This window comes from Harpia harpyja, chromosome 11 (genome assembly GCF_026419915.1).
Source record: "Harpia harpyja isolate bHarHar1 chromosome 11, bHarHar1 primary haplotype, whole genome shotgun sequence".
NCBI lineage: Eukaryota > Metazoa > Chordata > Aves > Accipitriformes > Accipitridae > Harpia > Harpia harpyja.
In genome coordinates this window covers 31,993,627-32,013,499 of record NC_068950.1, presented here as the reverse complement: position 1 = coordinate 32,013,499, position 19,873 = coordinate 31,993,627, and the positions used below count along the sequence as shown (strand labels likewise).

General features: G+C 38.5%; 1 protein-coding gene across 1 annotated transcript in view; it reads right to left on the bottom strand.

Moving 5' to 3' along the window:
* LOC128148046 (vitellogenin-1-like) overlaps positions 1 to 16,756 on the bottom strand; it is a 43,343-nt gene extending 26,587 nt beyond the window's left edge. The window contains exons 1-13 of the mRNA XM_052801441.1: positions 16,717 to 16,756; positions 16,386 to 16,406; positions 16,010 to 16,161; positions 13,351 to 13,602; positions 11,004 to 11,165; positions 10,164 to 10,315; positions 7,244 to 7,394; positions 6,971 to 7,128; positions 6,692 to 6,857; positions 5,483 to 5,605; positions 3,695 to 3,913; positions 1,378 to 1,595; positions 1,199 to 1,296 (exon numbers count right to left, since the gene is read on the bottom strand). Of these exons, the coding sequence (XP_052657401.1) occupies positions 1,199 to 1,296; positions 1,378 to 1,595; positions 3,695 to 3,913; positions 5,483 to 5,605; positions 6,692 to 6,857; positions 6,971 to 7,128; positions 7,244 to 7,394; positions 10,164 to 10,315; positions 11,004 to 11,165; positions 13,351 to 13,602; positions 16,010 to 16,161; positions 16,386 to 16,406; positions 16,717 to 16,756 (1,912 nt within the window). The remainder of the gene's footprint in view (positions 1 to 1,198; positions 1,297 to 1,377; positions 1,596 to 3,694; positions 3,914 to 5,482; positions 5,606 to 6,691; positions 6,858 to 6,970; positions 7,129 to 7,243; positions 7,395 to 10,163; positions 10,316 to 11,003; positions 11,166 to 13,350; positions 13,603 to 16,009; positions 16,162 to 16,385; positions 16,407 to 16,716) is intronic.
* Between the last annotated feature and the right edge of the window lie 3,117 nt (positions 16,757 to 19,873).

Sequence of the window (19,873 nt, the reverse complement as noted above, 5' to 3'; positions counted from 1 at the left end):
CTGAATGCATTTTAAATGGTACAAAAGTTCACACAGTGCATATTAGTGACTGTATTTCTTTGGGCATTCTCTGTCTCCATCTCTGAGGCAGCAAGCATGCGTCTCATATATTACTGTGGTGGTTGTGGTATGCATTATATTTATTTTTATTGTAGAGCAATTAAATGGTCATGTAAAAACCATGAAACAGGGGCAGGGCAACAATAAGATCTACAAAAGTCTTGTGGATTTCAGACGTTTCAGAGTCTCTTTTTCTATTGATTACTTTGAAAAGAATCTTTACATCTACCAGTGAATAACAAAAGTGCTAAAAACATCCAAGTCCTCCTAGATAAACAGCATGTGTAAGAAGACTGTGTTTGTAGATATAATCTCCCTAGTCTGCCAGCCACATATGCCAAATCACTGAGGCTGTCATGGTCATTTACATAGGGGAGTTGCTTAAAAAATCTCTACTGAGAAAAATAATATACATGGAAAATAGAAATAGCTACAATTTGGCCCAGCAAGAGCTGTCTTCTAATCTGGCCCTCCCCATTCTGACTACATTTTTATGTGCAACTCCCATTGATGTAACTGGTCAGCCTTGAGATCCCATACATGGATCTGCTCATTCTAGTAAAGAATCCTGGTAGGAAGGTGCAAGAAAAATCTTTAGACAATAAGCCTGAGTTCGCTGCTCATGGGTGCAATTAATTGTCATATCTGAATGTTTTCAGAGTTTGCTGTTTCACTGGGCACTACTGTTGGGGTGAAGAGTATTTAGCATCACATTTGAATTCAGCAAGAGTTGTAGGTGTTCAGCACCGGTAGAAATTAATCCACTTCAGCCATAATTTAGGTCCCTTCTGTTTGTTTGGTGCTGAACAATGGTATGAAATTGTTAAGCACCGCTGAGACTACGGCATTTAATACAGGAGCATGTGCCTCACTGGCTAATGAAAATGGAGGGTTAGAGCCCCACAAGCCCTCTGGTAATTTCATGCTGGCAGTGTACAATGCAAAACACACAGGGACCTAAACACTCTCCAAATGCAGAGCCTGAGATTTTTATATTTTTTTTCACTGAACATAGGAGAATATGGAGGAACAACATGCAGCTAACCAGCTGGCTAGGAGAACTGGGTTCTCATACTGTACGATTTTTTTTCACACACTGACCTGTACATATTTCTCTACAAAATCTTCTGAATCTTACCTTTAAACATACTGAAGCGGAAAACCTTACTGAACTGATATCCAGATCTGTCAAATTTGGGACTTAATACTCTGATAGCCATTCTGCAGGCAGAAGCCCTGAAAAAATTCGGTGAGCACATTAACAACTCAGTTTGCAACAAGTTTTTCATCTAGGGAAGGGATCCAGATATGCCTTACATCACTTGAAGATCTGGAGCTGTGCTTCTACCCAGGGCCCTCAGGTGAGAGTAGATGAAACTTGCTACTTGCATGCTAGGTTCCTTCAGCACAGCATCAGCTAATGTCATCAGTATTGGAAGACCCGGTTTGGTTTCAAGCAAAACCACTGCAGCTAACATTCGGACCCGAGGATGAATTTTGTGATTCAGGAAAATCTCAAGGGTAATAGCCTGGACCTGAAAATGATAGATACACTCAAATTTACAGTATGTTTGAGCATTTTGCCAATAACCATTTGGCACCGGTCAATGATCTCTTCATCACTAGTACAGTAAAAATTTGTATTCTTTAATTATTATGGCAACGGTGTTCCTGGTTTCATGGTCTGCGGGCTGGAAGGGGCATTATGGTAATGTAGTCTGGCTTCCTACACAATCAAAGCCAAGGAACTTTGCTGGATAACTTCTACATCAAGTCTATTATCCCTTTTTGAGTTATAGCAAAATATATCTGTAGCATAACCACTCTAGGTAAAAGAGATTTCATGGATCCGTTACATACCTGAGAAGTGGTTTCAGTGATCACTTATCCCTACCCATAAAGGTATGCCTTATTTCAAATCATTTGATCTCCTGGGGCCCTTTCTGCTAAATAATAGAATAAAAATGAAATGAATAAAACTCTGTTTACCACCAGAAATCTCTATGCCATGTAGGCAGCTTAAAACCGAAAGTTTATGCAACAAATGTAATTTCCACAGTACTACTTGTGACCAATGTGTTTGACCTCAGCAATATTCAGTATCAAGACTAATTTTGTACTGGAGCCTTTGCATAAGCTGTGCTGAAGCCTTTGACCCCAACTTCAAAATGGATGCGGATGGTGTAACACTGTTCTGGCAGCCCCTCTGCACAGTCCTGTCCTGCTTGGGACAGCGCACGTCCATGCTCTCTAATGAAAAGTCTGACCCAGAAAACTTCAACAAACTTTGGAGACACCCTGATTGGTTTTATTAATTTGAATATGTTCATTATCAAATACCAAGGGAAAAGTAGTGACAAGGATGCAGTAGCCTCTTTCTAAATGTAATTACCTTTTCAAATTAAACAATAAAAAAGACAGACCATGTATTAAGTCTGTTTAATGCATATATGGGTGTGCAGCTAGCTGCAAACCAGGCATTAAACTGGTTTTTGAATAATGAAAAATCCAGTCACAGTCATTAACTTGCTCCAGATCAATTTTCTCTGAAGAAAATGCATAGAAAATGGAACTAAACAGTGGTCTGGGTCACATGTGGAAAGCCAGGCCAAAGGGCAATCAGAGACACAGCATTGTTTTCAAACACCAAGTTGGCTTTTTTTCTTCTGCAGCAAATACCCTAACTCCTACCCTTGCTATTCGCTCCTCCCCTCTGCTTTTCCCCATCTAGCTCCTGCATTCTAGTAAATTGTTTCTTTATTCTTTTGCTTGAAAGCATACCCTGGCAAACTATTGTCTGTGGATCAATATGTGCACTCAAACTGGGAGTCACATGCAAAAAATGAGTATAATGGAAAAAACTGATACAGATTAGTAGGAGAATAGTTAGTGAAAGCTTTTATTTTACTTTCTGTATTAAGAATAGACTTATATAAAACAAAAAAATTTCAATATCAGGAAAAAAATCTTGAAAATGCAAGGTTTCCTTTTAGAAGCAGATTGCTTTAAGGCAAAAATGATTGTAAAGTGATGTCTGTGGTGGATAACAGTATGCCTGTGTAACCATTGTATGGGATATCTAATCATTATCTCATTCAGGGACAAAAGTCACATTTAGTAAATGTTCTGTTTATTGCTTAAACCCACACAATGTCTGTAAATTTGTAATTAGGATGCAAACCTCTAGTATCTATTTACAATAAGATCTGGTCTTGAATTACGATTAGATGTGACACTCAGTATTAAATGTCAATTCTCTGAAAAGCTTGTTTTGTGGTTCTCTCACATACCAAAGTTGAAGTAGCACTAAGCATGTTTTGGTCAATAATTTAGCTTTCTGTCTAATGTCCTTGGAAAATAAATGTTTGCAATGGAAATACTGATTTGTCTTCAACAACAGGATAATGAATGTATCCTTTTAATGGGATTTTTGTTGCAGTCTGAAATACTAGAGGTTAATGCCAAAAGGAATAAGACATGCCAACTAAGGAATGGCTAAGTATTTAAAAAAACCCCCAATATATTACACATATATTTGAAAAAAAAAGTCTGCTATCCCCTCATCACCCATCACCAATTAGCAGCCTTGTGTTGGGTTATCATAAGTGCAAAGGAGGCAGCTTTGTTTCCTTACCATTTTTGGATCTTTCATGCCTATGTTTCTCAGGGCCATCACAGCAGTCGCATGGACATTGAGTGGCAAATCTGAGGCACCAGCTGCATATCCTGGCAAAAATTTCTTGATGTGCTTGATGCTGGCTGGATGTCCTACATTCCCAAGGGCTTTCAAAGCCAGGGAAATTTCTTCTGTGTTAGACTTGCTCAATGCCTCTCCCGCAAAGCCATGAAGTAGCTGAAAAAAGAAAACAAATCTTCTGTTGAGTTCAATTCCAGCTCTTACCTATATCCCATCCCCCAGCCTGTTCTGAGGTTTGACTTTGATAATTTCAGTTTGTTCAATTCACTTATTTTAAATATTTTCAAATTCTTTTTGTCCTCATGAATAGGACATTTTATTCATAGAACAAGCATAGCCAAAGAAGCTGCAATGAACAGCTTCTTCATCACTATGCGTTAAAGTTATCAAGTAAGATTTTTAAAGGTAAAAATAGTGGCTAGGATCTAGTTCCCACTGCCTTTCAGGGAGAGTTGGAAACCCCGCAATAATGCTGTCTGAGTATCTCTTTCTCATGGTTGAAGACAGGTGCAAAAATGCAGATACAGTTAAATCCTTCAGACCCTTAAATAAGATTCCTGAAGATATGGCTAGTGGTGGTGCCCTTAACTTCAGCTGACAGCCACTTTTTAGTGTGGATTAATAGCTGGCAGTGAGATCATAAGGTCATTTTGCAGCCTCTGTCATAAGCAACTGGATCACACTTACATTCATGTGGCAAGATTAGAAGTAGTTGTCTGAAGGCTGAATATGAGAAAAGAACTAAATCCTAATAGATAACTGTTTTCAATGCTAACAAATGGCTCTGAAAAAGAAACTGAGTTGTTTTAGAATAATTTCAATACAGTTCCTGTGCTTTAAAATATCGCATTTGAGATCCATTGATGGTGCAGAAACAGTCCATTTGATATTACTAATCAAATGAGTGAACATTTGAAATGCATTGAATAAGCCTATACAATCATTTGCTTTGGGAAAGAATTTCCATTCCCTGGCATTGGGCTTCTCGGATTTAATTAGCTCAAGAGCATTGGTGGCAATCATAACACAGGAGACACATGTAGGAATGTCACCCATGCCTGTGCGCTACACGACAAAAACCATGGTAGGCACACAATGTACTGGGAACACCCTGCTCTTACTGGGGATGGTGGACTGACCAGTGTCAAAGACTGAAAACACCGATTTCTCTTTCCCTCTCTATCACCGGCTGAGTGGCTGACCTCTGTAAACCATGGCATGCATCTCTAGAACTAGGAAATGCTATTTACTGCCTATTTAAATTGTTTTCAGGCCTGCTGATTAAAAGCAGTGCAGAACAGGGAGGGTATTACTATTATTAAAAGCTTAGAGTCTATGTGGATGACTGGGCTCTGCTTCTGGCTGAGAAATGGCTGGACTACATGACTTTGGGCAAAAACCTGGGCTTTTGTGTCACTTAGTTTATTTATAAGTATATATAAGTACCTATATTTAAAGTATTTCAGAGCAGTGCCATGGGACTTCATTAATAATTGGCAATAAAGCACTCAGAGACACTCAGATAGAAAGTGCTATGAATTATGTGCTTCTTCCTCTCACTCTCTTTTGTGTGTTAATCTGAAGATAAAAATGCTGTATTTAACCAACTGGGGTTCCTTTCCCCAAAGGAAACACTGTAGTGAAGTGAAATACAGGTTTCTGAATAACGAAGAAAGAACTCAAGGCTTAATTTTTCTTTTAAACGATAAATAACAACGTGGTTACCTGGAGACATTCAGAGCAGGAGTCTGATGAAGAGCACTGCTTGTGGCACAGTGACGCATAGCTGAGATGGCAAGCCTTTCCAAGTACAGTACTTGAGCGTGGACAATGTTTTTTCGTGATGAGCTGGGGAGAAAGCAGTTGTTCATTACCACCATTAATGAAGAGCAACGATATTAAAAAATATGTTTCTGCCAAATGCAAGGCAAACCCAGGCTTTTGATATTTTTGTACCGATGGATTTATAGTTATAGTTTATAGTTTACAGTAGATATTACTGTACTTGACAATGCAGTCGTAAAGTAATTCCAAGTAACATCTGGAAGGCAGATCTGTTGCTTTTATAGTGTTTCAGATTTAAATTTGGCATAGAATATAATCTAAAGGGAGGAAATCACACAGTTATGGAATGGAAAAACACACATTATTCAAGAAACATTCATCATTGTTTTATAATTGCCTCAGCTATAGGTACAAAAAATGTGAGATACACTGTGAATGGATCTCAGTACTCTGGGCAGACAGGAATATTTTTTATAAATGTAGGAGCTGACAGGAGGCACCAGCCCACTGCTCCCTTGAGTGGGAAGCAGAGCATTACCACACAGTAACGGCTGGGCTGTCACGGCTTTTACAGAGGGCAAAACTCTAGTCTGAGATTCGTGGTCTCTACCTAGGGTAGGCAGAGATAACTTCCTGCATTTGAGGCTAGAATTAGACCCTGCAGAAGAGGAAAAAATTGTAAAAATTATTAGACTTTCTCCTACATGGGCTCCACATTGGCATATTGCCCTTGATTTTGATAGAACTCTGATTTATACCCATCCTGCTAGGTCAATCAGGACAACTACATGGATATAACAAATATGTATTTCTTACTCCCTAGTCTTTGTAGACACTCAGACATCTAATCTGATGTAACTATAAAGTACATTTGGACAAAGGGAGACTAGAAACCAGTGTTTGCAGGAATAACCTCTGTCCCTGAGGGATATTCTACTTTTGCTTTCCTATTTCATTCTGGATTCATTTTTGCCCTTTTGATTTGCATTCTCCTCCCATTAAGACAGTCAGGAAATAAACCCCTTTCAACATCACTAGAGTATATAAAACCTTTATATTTTCAAAGCCTTTGCCATCTTGTCAAAGGAATAAATACAACAGATGCTAAAATCAGTAAGAAGTGATTTGAGAGTGTTTAGGGAATCCTACTGTTGCTTCGTCCATCACGTCCTGAGTTGGCGTGCTTGAGTGCAGAGCCACAAGCACCATTTGAGATGCTTCCCAGTTGGTGAGTTCTTGCCTTTCCATTTTATGCCTCAAGAACCTGAGTGCACGGTGACTGGCAACTGCAGGAATTATATCCAAAATGTAGCGCCTGTAATGGGAAAGACAAGGACCATTTTCCAGATCTGCATTTGAACATAGTCATTCCAGATGGTCTCCAATAGCGTTTATCAGCAGAAGAATCACCACTTATATTGCTCGTACCTGTATGCTGGCCGACTTGAGAACTGCTTCCACACTGACTCGTAATTCTCCTCATTCGCTGCACGGAAGAGGTGCATAAGCTTGAGGGCTTTTGCTGGTGCATCGCTGGGAAGCTGTTCAGATGTGGTCTCTACTAGGTCTTGCAGGCTTTCCTCTATCTGCAGGAAGATTAAAATGCAGGAAGCTTAAAATGCAGGAAGCTCACGTGCATTGTTTCCCACACGCACAGATTCCAACGCCCAACAAAGAGTCTGTCCAGTGGCTGAACTTTACCTGGCTTTCTACATTTTTTATTCTGAATAAGTGGACAGGAAGCTGAAGCAATTCACTGCCAAACTGGTACTGAAGTGACCCACGATTCTGGAATTCTTTTGGTGGGACCTCTGCCATGTGCTTCTCCACGTCAGTCAAAGCAAGTTTCTGCCTGAAATGGAGAAACCCAGGGAGATAACATCACAAGATGCAGGGTACAAACTAAAAACAAAACAGTAATTCTGCCTCCCTGCATTGCGGTGCAACTACAATTGTTTCAAAAGGGTTTTGTTACTGAGGGGCAAAGGTATTTACAAACAGATACATTTGGACATGATGCTCAGAACTGTACTCTGAGAAGGTGTGCACTACACAGCACAGCTCAGATCAGAGCCAGACTTTGCCTTCCTTTGGGAATAATATGGCTTGAGAATTTAAGGAAGAACTGGGAGGTGAGAAGCTGTGGCCTGAAGAAAACCACAGGAAATGTGTGTTTTGTCTTAAGGAGTAAATTAAGGATTATAGAAAAATAACTGATGGGAAATTTTTTCAGAAATTATCACTTAATTTAAAGCTTTTAAGAAGTTCATAAAAGCTCTTCTGTGTCTGTGCCTCCTGGAAGCTTCAAAAAGAATCAAAAATTGTTAGATACAATATGAAATCCTACAGTCTTTTTACCTGCACTATTACAATTCCTTCACCATTTTGCCTGGCAAGCTGAATGTCCTGGGGACTGCAGAAGATAAAAGGTTCTCATGAAGTTTCAAATTGGATTTCCCCCCAAAAAGGGCCAGATAAATTCAGGATTAGTCTTTGGAAAATTACTCAAGTTTTTGGAAATTTTTCAAGGAGCACCAAACCTTCATCCTTTCTTATTAAGAATAATTCCAATGAGAGACTGTCTTTGTAAGCATTTGCTATCTTTGCTACATTTTCAGCTAAAGGGATGCATCCTATCCCACCAATTATATTTAAAATCGGTCATTTAGGACACTATAATAAAGTTAGGCATTTGTACTGAACAACTAAAAACATTCCAAAAGCAATATTGCTGTACTACACAGTATCTCAAAATCTCTGTAGAAAATTGGCGTGTTTATTTTGGAATCTCTATGATGATCTTCTGTATCATTTCTATCCACTCCTTCCATATGGATTGCAGAGAACTGCTGCAGAAAATAGTGTATAACTGCTTTGCAGACAAGCCACCGGAATTTGAATAGAAATCGCTACAGAATCAGCAGAGATTTTTTCTCTCTTGAAATTTTATACAATGTTACTGAATGGGCATTTAGGTCAGAAAGTATAACGTCGGGTACACTTGGACAGATTTAACTCCCCCTTCCAGAACATGATGAATCTATTATGTCTTCATCTTCATTGTTTTGGGAAGAGATATATCTGCCTAGAATACATAGGAAAATGTTATACACTGACGAGAAGAGCAAATGAATACTAAAGAGAGGATTAAAATGGTGAAACAATAGTAAAACCTCTCTTGGCTTTGAAAGGTGATACAAGAGGCTTATGCTGAACAGGTCTGAAAATTCAGCTCCAAATATTTTAAGTCCTTGATGTTAGATTTTCTTTCTTTCTTTTTTTTTTTTTTTTTTTTTTAACACATAAAGTGCATTGTAGAAATAACTTCTGAATACTTGGGTGACATATCTGCATCTTCCCTGCTGTCTTATATTTGGCCCCTTCTGCTGGGCAATGCAAAGGATCCAGAAAAAATGGGAAAAGTAAAGGCACTACCCTTTCTGGGGGTTCAATACCTGAGGAAGAACAATAAGGAAGACAGTCTATGCAGGCTTGCAGAAGGAGAGTTTAAATCAGCAAGAGTCCATTGGCTCCAGACTAATGCTCACTCACAACAACCTATAATTTGATAAAAGCACCACAGTTGTATCTATCTTCACCTTGATTGCATGAGATAGTAAAGCCACTTTCACCTTTACTGTTCTTTTTTTTTGGTTAGCTAAACTGAACATCTTCATCATATTAATGAAGTTAATCAGTGATTTATTGACACGAATTTTCTGATGTTGCAGTTTCCAAAACTGTATATTATACCAATAGATTCTTGCAGAAGCTAATGGAGCAATGCAAGATTACAGCAGCTGAAAAGTGGGATCGAGGTATATCTTCTGTACAGTGACCTTTACACAAAAAGCCTCCCCTTCAGTAGGGCACTCCTGTCTACAGAGTCCATCACTAAAGCAGGTAACTAAAAATTTTTTCAATAGATGATTTTGATGCAGATGAAAAAATTTTCAAACACTGAAAGTTTGGGGGCTTGAGCTAAAAATGAGCAGGGGTATAATTTCTTAGACAACCATATTCTCATTTTGCCCCAAACTTGTTTAAGAAATATGCAAAATTTGCTGTGGAAAAGCAAATACATTTTACATGCCTTGTGCCCAATCTTTTTGCAATAAAACCCAATTTCCTATCAAGAAACAGTTTTGATGGGAGATTTGCAAGCAGCCCACTGTACTTAGGAACTATATCGGAATCGAAAGTCCTATCTAGGTTTCTTGTGAACTAGTCTCTGGGGTCTTTTACTGCATTATTATTTTCCAGGGAACTCTCCTTCAGTGAGTAACTGTCTTTCAAAGTATTTTACTGCAAATATATTAGTTCACAATTTTTCAGATGGAATTACATTTGTTTTGGCTTTTATGACATAAATCAAATATCCCTGAGAAATAAAATAGTCAAACCCTGCCAAGTTTAGCTAACAAAATTTGGATAGTGATGTGCATGTTTCAGATTTACAACTAACAGTGAAGGTTGTTTTTATGAACTGTTTGGGATTTTATGTAATTACATACTGGCAAACAATAGGCTGTGGAAGTAAAGGATTTATTTCAGTTAAGGAGTTTGTCCAGATTACTGAGACGCTGAGTTAGTTGCTGAATTAAAGGCATATGTACAGTACCTTGCTTCTACTATAGCATTTCCTCCTGTTATCTCGTTGAAGGGTGCAAACTGGTGGATTTCCTCAACATCAGCTTGTGTAATTACAGCTTCATTACGTGTATATTTAATTTTGTAATTGTAAGTAGCAGTTGCCCGGGAATTCTTGTTTCTCTTTATAATATAAAAAAGCAAAGAAACAAAGAAACTAGAAAGTCATTAAACTTCTAAATTCTGTGACTAGAAGCTATTACATCACCCACTTCAACACACTTATTTTCCAGGGCTGTTTTGCTCATTGGCCATCTGAGCGGTTTATGTGAATTCTGCATGCACACTTCCATGGGAGAGGTCAGGCATGCTGCCTGGCTCCATTACTTTTACTGCTAAGAAGTGTTAGCTGTTTTTTCCCTTTCCCAAATATAAGTAATTGGTTATTCCCTTGAGAAGGAGACACATTTTGTGAGGAGAGCAGCAGTGTAAGCCACACGATTTCTTATTTCAAAGACAGGATTATAACAAGATGCAGCAGTAGCTATCTTGAATAGCAGAAACTGGATATCGTGACTATCTTTTTTACTTGACAGAGTAGGTGAATTAACTCATGCTGATAATTAATGGTTTCCAAGCCAGCTAGTTTGAGCTAGTTGAAGTGTGTCTGCGGCACGTGACAGTCTGCAGCACAGACCTCTGCTGCTCTGTGGATCTGATTTTCATACAGAAAGAAAATGGTGATAACTAGATACAGCAGATCTGACTCTTCTCTCATTTTAAGTGTTACAAAGCAAGAGATAACATTGATGCCAAATGGCTCTCTGCATAAGAATATAAAATACGTATATGCAATACCGCTCTAATTTACCTGCTGGCAGGTCTGGCACGGGTAAGTGTATGCTGAACCTGTGACCATTTGAACTTTCTCTTCACAACTGTTCAGGTCCTTGGATTTGGTCACATAGACTAGGTTTGCTCTCTTGTTTTCCTGAATTGCATATGTTGTGTTACAAATACCTCCAATCCCAGCCTGGCAAAAATGAGAATGTGATCAGAGAAGTTCACTCTTACGCAAAGCTTCATCAATTCCCCACATGGACTTTGCTGTTTAATTCTGTATTTTCAACACTCCTGATAGAAATGAATGCCTTTTTATTCATGGTACTATCCAGAAGCAAAATTGGGATTATCATTACTTTCATCTCTTTTTTACATGTACAGGTTTCCAGGAAGCCAAATCAGAGTTTCACTGAGAGAACTAAAATTCTCAAGAGTTTCACTGAGAGATTTGGAGCCTTAGAAAGGGTGAGTAACAATTTCCAGTCAGAGCTGCCGATTATGAAATACTGTTTGAGGAATATTAATAAAAAGTGCCAAAATAATTTGATCAGTCGGAATAAAATCTCAACAGCAAAGTATTTTAAGGTTGGAGATGACATTCTGCCCTTAAAATTTGCTTTTATAGACAGCTTATAAATGCCTATGGAACAGGCCTTGCAATATCAGATGATCTGTCACGATACGAATGGCAAGAATTAAAAAGAATTTCAGGATAGCAGAGTTTTGATTGTGGGTTTTCTTGAGTTTGCAGTTTTAGCTCAGATCTTCAGTAATATTTCAAGCATATATATTTATAAGAGCTCTTATATCTCCTCAGTCAGTGAGGAGATTTTTGGAGAAGAAAATATTTGATTGCATTTTAGGAGGAAGGGTTATTTTCATTATTTTTTTATTGTTATTGATAGCAGAGCCACTCCAGAGAGCAGCTCTGGGCTATGTCAGAACAGCAAAATGGTCACGTGGTGGTTAGGAGGCAAGACATACCCACTTCATCTTTAGCTTAACAGTATTCCTGAAGACACTGTGGTTCGGTAAGGGCTAGAAATAAGAACTGCCCAAGCTTTCTGAAAGACTTATACTCTGCAAATACAGGTGTGGGGCTCCTCTGCAGACTGCAGGGTGTGGTAGAGACATCTAGACTTTAAATGGGAATGTCCAGCCCACCAGGCTCAGTGGGATGAAGTAGCCTCCTGCCTAGCTGGACTTTCCAGCTCTGCGCAGTTCACAGCCAGCTCAGATACCCTTACCCTACACCCTGCAGGATGTGATGTAGATTTTTCCAGGTTAGTCCTTTAAACCTCTCTGCAGCTCAGATTGTGGGACTAATAACGCTTATCTTCCTTTACAGAGTGACTTGAGATTGTCAAGCAAGGGTGCCAATGCTCACTAATCAGTTGCTGTCTGAGAAAAGCAAAGAAAACTTGGAAAGATTCTAGAAGGTGAAGTCACATATATTGCTCAGCAGCGAGAGTAGGACATATTGCTAACTGAATTAGAAAGAATGAAGATGTAAAACTAGATATGAGAAAATAGCGCTGCAGAATATGCGACACCACCACCTGGGTTTTTATGTGCAACAAGCAGCGTGAAAATATTAAATCATGTAGTTCCTTTCCCAGAAACAACTCTACTTACATAAAAATAAATTTTTAAAAAATTAAAGTTACTCCAGTCTGCATTTTCAATAAAAATAACATGAAAGTATAATAATTTCAAGGTTTTTGCTGATCTCTGAATTGAATGTAGTCTAATCAATGTAAATATGGTTTCACAAAAACTAAACACATTGCAATTTCCGCGGTGAATAGTAATATCAGATGATTTACCTTGACTAAAATATTAAAACCTGAAAAACAGTGGAAATTCCAACAGCGCATCAACTGCAACTGTCAAAGCTATTACAGTAATGTCATGGCTTGTATACTGTTTTCCTCTGAAAAGAGGAGCTAGAGGAGATTAAAGTATATATGATTGGTAAAAAAGTCAAATTACTGATATTTTATCTTTAATCTTGTGCTGCATGTTTAAGTTTGTTTTAATACAGTATTCAAATTTTATGTAGGCTTCAGTTTTCACAGGAGTTTACTTTCTCTAGAATCACAAGCCACATTTTCTGAGGATCTAATACTGCAAATGCCTTTTCTGAAATACTTTGATCAGGCAGACTAAAAATCTGTTATTCTGTTGTCCTGTTTAGCTACAGCTCCATCAAATGTTGTCCCATAGGAACAACTTAGTCATGATTTCCAAAGCTTCGCTGTTTCTTGTTAGTGAAGTTTATGTCAAGGATGAATTCAGAAAACGCGGTAGAAGAATCTGAAGAGAAGGTTTATTTATTTACAAAGCGACCACCATGGCCAAAACAAAAAGCTCACCTCCTGTAAGCTGTATGAATGCTGCATCTTCTTTATACTTAGCTCCAGCACATTCAGAATCCCTCTGTAGATGTTCAGACCATCATCCGAGACAGAATCAGGAGCCATAAGGTTTCCAACATGGCCATTGCTATACTCAAACTTGATGGGATTACTAAGTTGCCCAGTTAGTACCTGGGTCAGTTTGAGTGATCGAGAGAACGAGCTTGTAGGCCAGACACCATTGTACTCTGCTGCTTCGATTGAGTGAATCTAGAACAAAGGGGGAATAGAATTCCTTTTTCATTTTTTTTTCAGTTAACTTTTTTCAGTGCACAAAAGCATCTAGAGCTTTACTCATGTCAAAAATACACTTTTAAATAACGCAAAGCCTCTTCAAAGGGAAAACTTAAAAGTTGTCATTTAACATAGCTAGTATTGATATACTTCCATATATAAAAAGAGAGTAATGCAAATGACTGTGATGATACTTCCACAGTCACTGGACTCTGTTCTGTTTCACAGATAATCTATATTGCCAAAGGTTGACTTGTATGAAGAAATGAGCCAGAGAAGAGCTGCATGAAGCAGGTTGCTACCCAAAAGTAGTATGGAAGATCTGCAGGAAATTGCAGGAGAAAGTTAATGTTGCATAAAGCATCATTAACTCCTGTTGTGAACTCTGTCGCCTCCCTCGCTGGGGTCACAAAGCACAGACAGCAGTCAGAAACTAATAACAACATGGCTGCTGGGCCAGCCGGTTATAATTCGTTTGAGCAGTGGAGAGCAGTTTATAAAGATTGTCCTTCCCTACACGTTTTGCTGTGGAACCGAAGGCTCAGGCACTGGCCCGATCCCCGCTATGCGCTTCACACTCCAGCCTCAACCTGGGGCACATCCAGGCAAGTAGAAAGTTGTGCTAAACTATGCATAACTCGAAAGATTTCTACCCCATGGGAATGGGGCATGTTTAGCTTAGTTTCTCAGAGGACCCTTCCCTTCCATGTATTTTGACAATTTAAAGAGACTTTTGTCTGACACCTCAGGCTGGCAATGTGATGCAAGACGCGGATTAATTCCTCAAAAAGCCACACAAACTAAATCCTTATACAGCAAATCGCTGGAGACTGCACTTTCATATTTATTGTTGTTATTGTTGGTGGAGATCACTGCCAACCCCGGTAACTGAAGCTTGCAGAGAAGGCTGTTACGGAGCAAATCCCTCATGCTGCCTCTTGGACATGCTTCTGGCATATTGCATACGGGCAGGCTTGGGACTGCTCTGCAGGGTCAGGGCGAGGTAGTTTTCCCTAGCCCTCAGGGCCCAGTCAGGACTTACGCTGTCTGCTAGGTTTTGAACACAGCTGGCAATTCTTACTTGTGGGCTTGTGATGAAAAAATTGTCAGCTGGAAACTGCTCAGGGAGCATAGCTTTTTACTGGGGCTGAATGTGAACTAGTAGGCTACAGATGAAAGATTAATTCCCTGAACCATGCCTCCGAACTCTCTAATTTAAATATAACAGCAGGAAAATAAACTTTTCCCGGAGCAGAAGGGAATAAATGTATCGTTACCTCTAGCTTAGAACTTGCCCCAAAATCTCATGGTTTTTTTCCTTTCCTTTTCTTGCCTGAAATTATTTCTGTATTTATTTTTGAAATGGAAACTTTTCCCCAAATGCACTAGGGCAGGTGAAATGGTGTTGGAAGGTTTTAGGGAACAGGAGTCAGTTTTTGGTGAAGACTCATCCTGAAACACCAAGAACGATTTCAGCAGGAATGGGGGAGGATGTGGGGTGAGGACAAGACTGCTTCTGCCTCCTCTCTGCCAGGGAAGCTATCTACTCACCAAAAATCCAGCCATTTTCAAAGGTCATGGAAAAGCAATGTTTCCTGTCTAGATCTATTATAATTTGAATTTACAAAAATACCTAGTAACAGAAGGCTAATCCAGGCTGGAAGGCCACAGCATTTACAAGCATTTATCAGAAAGTCACCAGTCTTTTTAATCTGCAGTTTTCAATCTGCCAAATAAAAGCTTTTAAAAAGGTCGTTTTTCTTCCACATATACAGAAGACTAAGTGGAGTCTGTGTCAAGCAATCGAGGGGTGCTTTTCAATACACTCATTAGAAGCACGTATAGGCTTCTGTTAAAGGTAAAAGTGTTTTTTCACATAATCAAAACTCTTAGTAATTACTCAGCATGCAGTAAAAATATACAATTGAGGATGACAAAGAATGTCATTTGGGACCCTGCAGAAAAAGGAGCCACCAGATGACATTAATTATGCTAAATATTGAATCACATCCAGCTACTGTAGCATGTTTTATTGCTTTTTGTTTGCTGGTTACGAAATCAGTTGATTAAATAATCCTAGGTTGTACAGTTTGGAACAATTGGATTGATCCAGTAATAAATTATTGTGCATTTCAAATTATATTCCATTGTCTCCCTGATCACAAAGCAGAAGAAATCCTTCAAGTCCAAGGTTGGCTTGAGCTGAGAATTACCTGGCAAAGTGCAAATAGAATTTAGGGCACTGCATAAAAAATAATAGTGTTAGTTACATTCTCCCTGAGTAAGCACAATACATGATGAAACTTAATTACTTCCCAAAAGCTTAAAAAGGAAGTCAAGTATGAAGAGAATTTTACCTTTGAAATTGAGTAAATTTTCTTACCCTAATAAGACAAAGTTTTGGCCCAATACCACTAATTTCCACTTTACTTTTTATTCTTATTCCAGCTCTTGCAAGTCCTTTCTCTGGAAGTCCACTGAGAAGCATGCTTTCATAATTAAATGTATAAACCTTGTTTTCACTGAAATCAGGTTCTGCAAAGAAATGGTTCCCATAAAACATTATAGAGACTGTACAGAACATATTAAAGTACCTGTATTAGAATGTATGGAACAAAAAAGATGAATTTGTTCATTTTTGTATTGCACCTGAACAAAATTAGCTGTTGTAAAATTATATTAAACATTGATATACTTTTCAGATTCTATTTTGAATTTCACTCATTATAATTATATTAGCTGATAGGAAAATTACTTACGGTAATTAAGAGGCTGGCTCCCTGAAAGAGAGGGAAAAAAGAGAGTAATGAAATGACAAAGCAAAAAAACCCCCCCCAAAATGTTAATGTATTTTAGTATGAAAGGCTATATCTCATCTTGTACATATGGCATAACTCTTTCTAATTAACTTTATTTCTAGTTCAGCACATAGCCAAAAGCCTTTTTTTCCTAAACAACAAAAAAATTGTCATAAAATAATTGTTTCTATAAAATGTTAAAGTTCATGTTTGTAAGTGAACTATATTTAGATTTTGAAACCTTTTCCTGAATCTATTATTTTAAATTCATCAAAGCAGATAAGTTACTTACCCACCAGGTTTAAAACCAGGGCTAACATCAAGCCCCTCATGATGGGGATAAAGTAAAGGTAAACAGGCTGGGTTCTCTTTTATAAAGGCATGTGCTATCACATGTTTCTTTTGGCATGTTAGTTTGACAAATAAGTGTATTTTAGAATGTGTATTGATCAATCAAAAAGTAAACATTTCTGAGGTCATGAATGCTGACAATTTCAAATCACCTCATGATTTCAACTAACTCACTTTCTATGTGAAATACAGATTTCATTTTCAAAATATCTTGCTTGCTATTTTTTCCCTATTTCTCCACATTGTAGTTATACAGTAAAACAATAACTAAAATTTAAAATTAAATAAAAATAGTTCCTCAATCATAACTGAAATTATTTAGCTTTTCTCCATGTCTTCAATCTCCTGATAATTTGCTCTTGCTAAGGGTCACAGCTTTGGAGACACACCTTGCTCTGTTACGTTGAAACTCTACTTTTAGAGGAGAATTTGTAGATTGATTTCATAGATTTAGGATTGAGATACCTTAGAGGTCATAGACATGCAATGAGAAACTGTCTTTCCATGGTATCTACCCTGGCCATCTGTTGCTAGCATATCTTGTTACTCACACCTGGGAAGACAAATCTTGTCAGCATGACCTTCACATTAGCTTCTGGCTAATGGTCAAAGTTTATACTATGAAAACAGGAGGGAAATTAATTTATTTGTTTATGAGAAGAACCTAATAAAAACCAACTTACTTTTCAAGAAGGACCTCAGTGAGTTGGGAGCATCAGTGGGTTCTCATGGAGCTTTGGCTGCTGCCACTCTTGGGAAAATATATCCAGAATTTCCCACTTGTAGTACTAACATTTAGACCAATCCTTAGCAAAACGAAGTCAGGAGGGAGTTTGCTCCCTAACCTCAGTTATACATATTTTTTGCAAGTGTTTAACATTTACTTTGAATTTAAGCTTGTCTTCTGGTCAAATGGTAAATTAAATATCACGTAAAAAAACCACCTGGGTTCAAGGGTTACTGAGGGGGCAGGAAGGAGAGCTCAGGAATGTATATCTGGTATTTCCTTGAGGCTGTGAAAGGTACAACATACTTGCAAGTAATGCACATAGTCAGGCAGCTAGACTCTGTCCTCCAGGAGGAGAACAAGGTTTTCTCGGCTGTTGCTACTCATTAGGGAGGAGAAGGGTGAAACCTGAGCACGGGTTCTGAGGCCTCCACCACTGGGCCTGAGAATATATTTACCACAGGCTCCGTCAAACAGTCCCTTTACACGATTACTTCATCTACCTGGAGTGATGCCACCCGACTGAAGAATAATGGAGTTTATTATTGTGCCAGTGCACCTGAGCTGGAGTCAGGGATGCAGCCGCGTGGCCCCTCCGCTCTGCCGCTGCTCCCCGCAGCCGTGCTGGCCCCACAAACAGGGGAAAGCCAGACGTCAAATGAAGGCTGTCTCGTTTGGGCACCTTCGCTACCGATACCTCCAGAAACCTTGAGAATTTTAATATTGCAGCTTGCTTTCACAAAGGGAAAGATACGGAATTGGATGAATAGTCAGACCTTCCTTGAAATGAAATGTGTGTCTAGTAAAATATTTAAAAATATCTGATAGACATATGAACCGTTACAAGAGATTAATAATTGGGTTGTTGGTTCAGTGTGGGTTCAGATGGTGAAAAATTAAGTGCACATGGATTTTCCCTGATGTTTTCTTCTAGGGTGCTAACTTGTGTGAGATATGACAAGATGCACCATGTTTGTGGATCCTGTGAAATTCAGCGGCATACCTTGTCTGGCACGTATGCACTGCCAAATGTAGTTAGAAATGCCTTACAAACAGTCACATTTTTTTTTCAGCCAGAATGGAAGTAAATGCACAACAGCAGTGTAATACTGTAAGTTGTAACATGTAAAACTCTCCTGCTTCAGTCACCCTGCTTTTAAGGCACTGCTCATCAGTGCCACAGCTTGACCTCTGCAGTATTATTGTGCTAGCGTGCTCAACTGGCCACACTTCTGCAGGACAGAAGGTATAAGAAAATATGTATATATTATATGCAGAACTATGTAAGCAAGACTATCAATTAAAGCATTGTTATTAACAGCATATTGAAATAATGTCTAAGGGACACACATTAAAATGGAGCTATAACATTTTTCAGGTTTAATAAAAGGCTTTATAATTAAGGTGTAACATGAATAGAATTATTCTAACTGGGTAGTGAAAATACTGCATTTCTTTTTTTAATGGGGAATGCTGAGTCTAAACTCACAATCAGTATGTAGACAGACACCTGATAGCTAGACAGTTAGCTAAAATAATTAAGATTGTGCAGGCTGCCGTGTTCTCTTCATCTGCAGCATGTCCTCTCTCTTTTTAATAGCTCCTCTCTACCCAGGCTTGTTTTCTTGGGGGTGAGGAGGAAGTGATCACAGAATTGTTGTACCCATTATTACTTTAAAGGGACAACTTGATAAATTCAGTAAGTGGAGAGGAGACACAGCTAGAGTTTGAGGGTCACAGCACTGGGCTCTAATCCTTTCTCCAAAGCAGACATGTCCTTCCAGTTAGCTCTGAGGGAATAAACAGGCAATCTATCACTTTAAGGAAATGGATAAAAGGAGGAAAGGTGAGAGCCACACTTTTTAAAGCCAATAGGATTTTTCTTAAACATTCAACATATCATGTCAGTAAGCAAGAAAATACATGAAAAAGAAATAAAACACAATTAAACAGGCCCTCCACAAACAACTTCCAAGTGCCTAATTTTGTTACAGAGGAAGGAACTTTAACGTGGGCATGGGCTTTATATACAACCTGTATCGTTTCTGTTTTTTCCTTTTTTTTAGCCATAAACAATGAAGAAAAGGAATTCTTAAAAAGCAGTGGGAAATATCTTGGGATTTTTTTTTTAAAGGAAGAAAATATATGGTGTTGAGTGTTACAGAGAGCATGATGTCTGTATAAGGAGTGCAGTAAGATGAGGTAGACTGCTTTGAATTTACAGGGCACTTGCACCATAAATGAAACATGAATACAGCCTAATTAACCTGATTAGAGCTATTGCTTCTACACTGCAATTGTCTTTACATAACACATTCTGCTTGAGTAACAGAGTCTTATTATCTGCTGTTGTACTGCTGCTGTGCTCTGC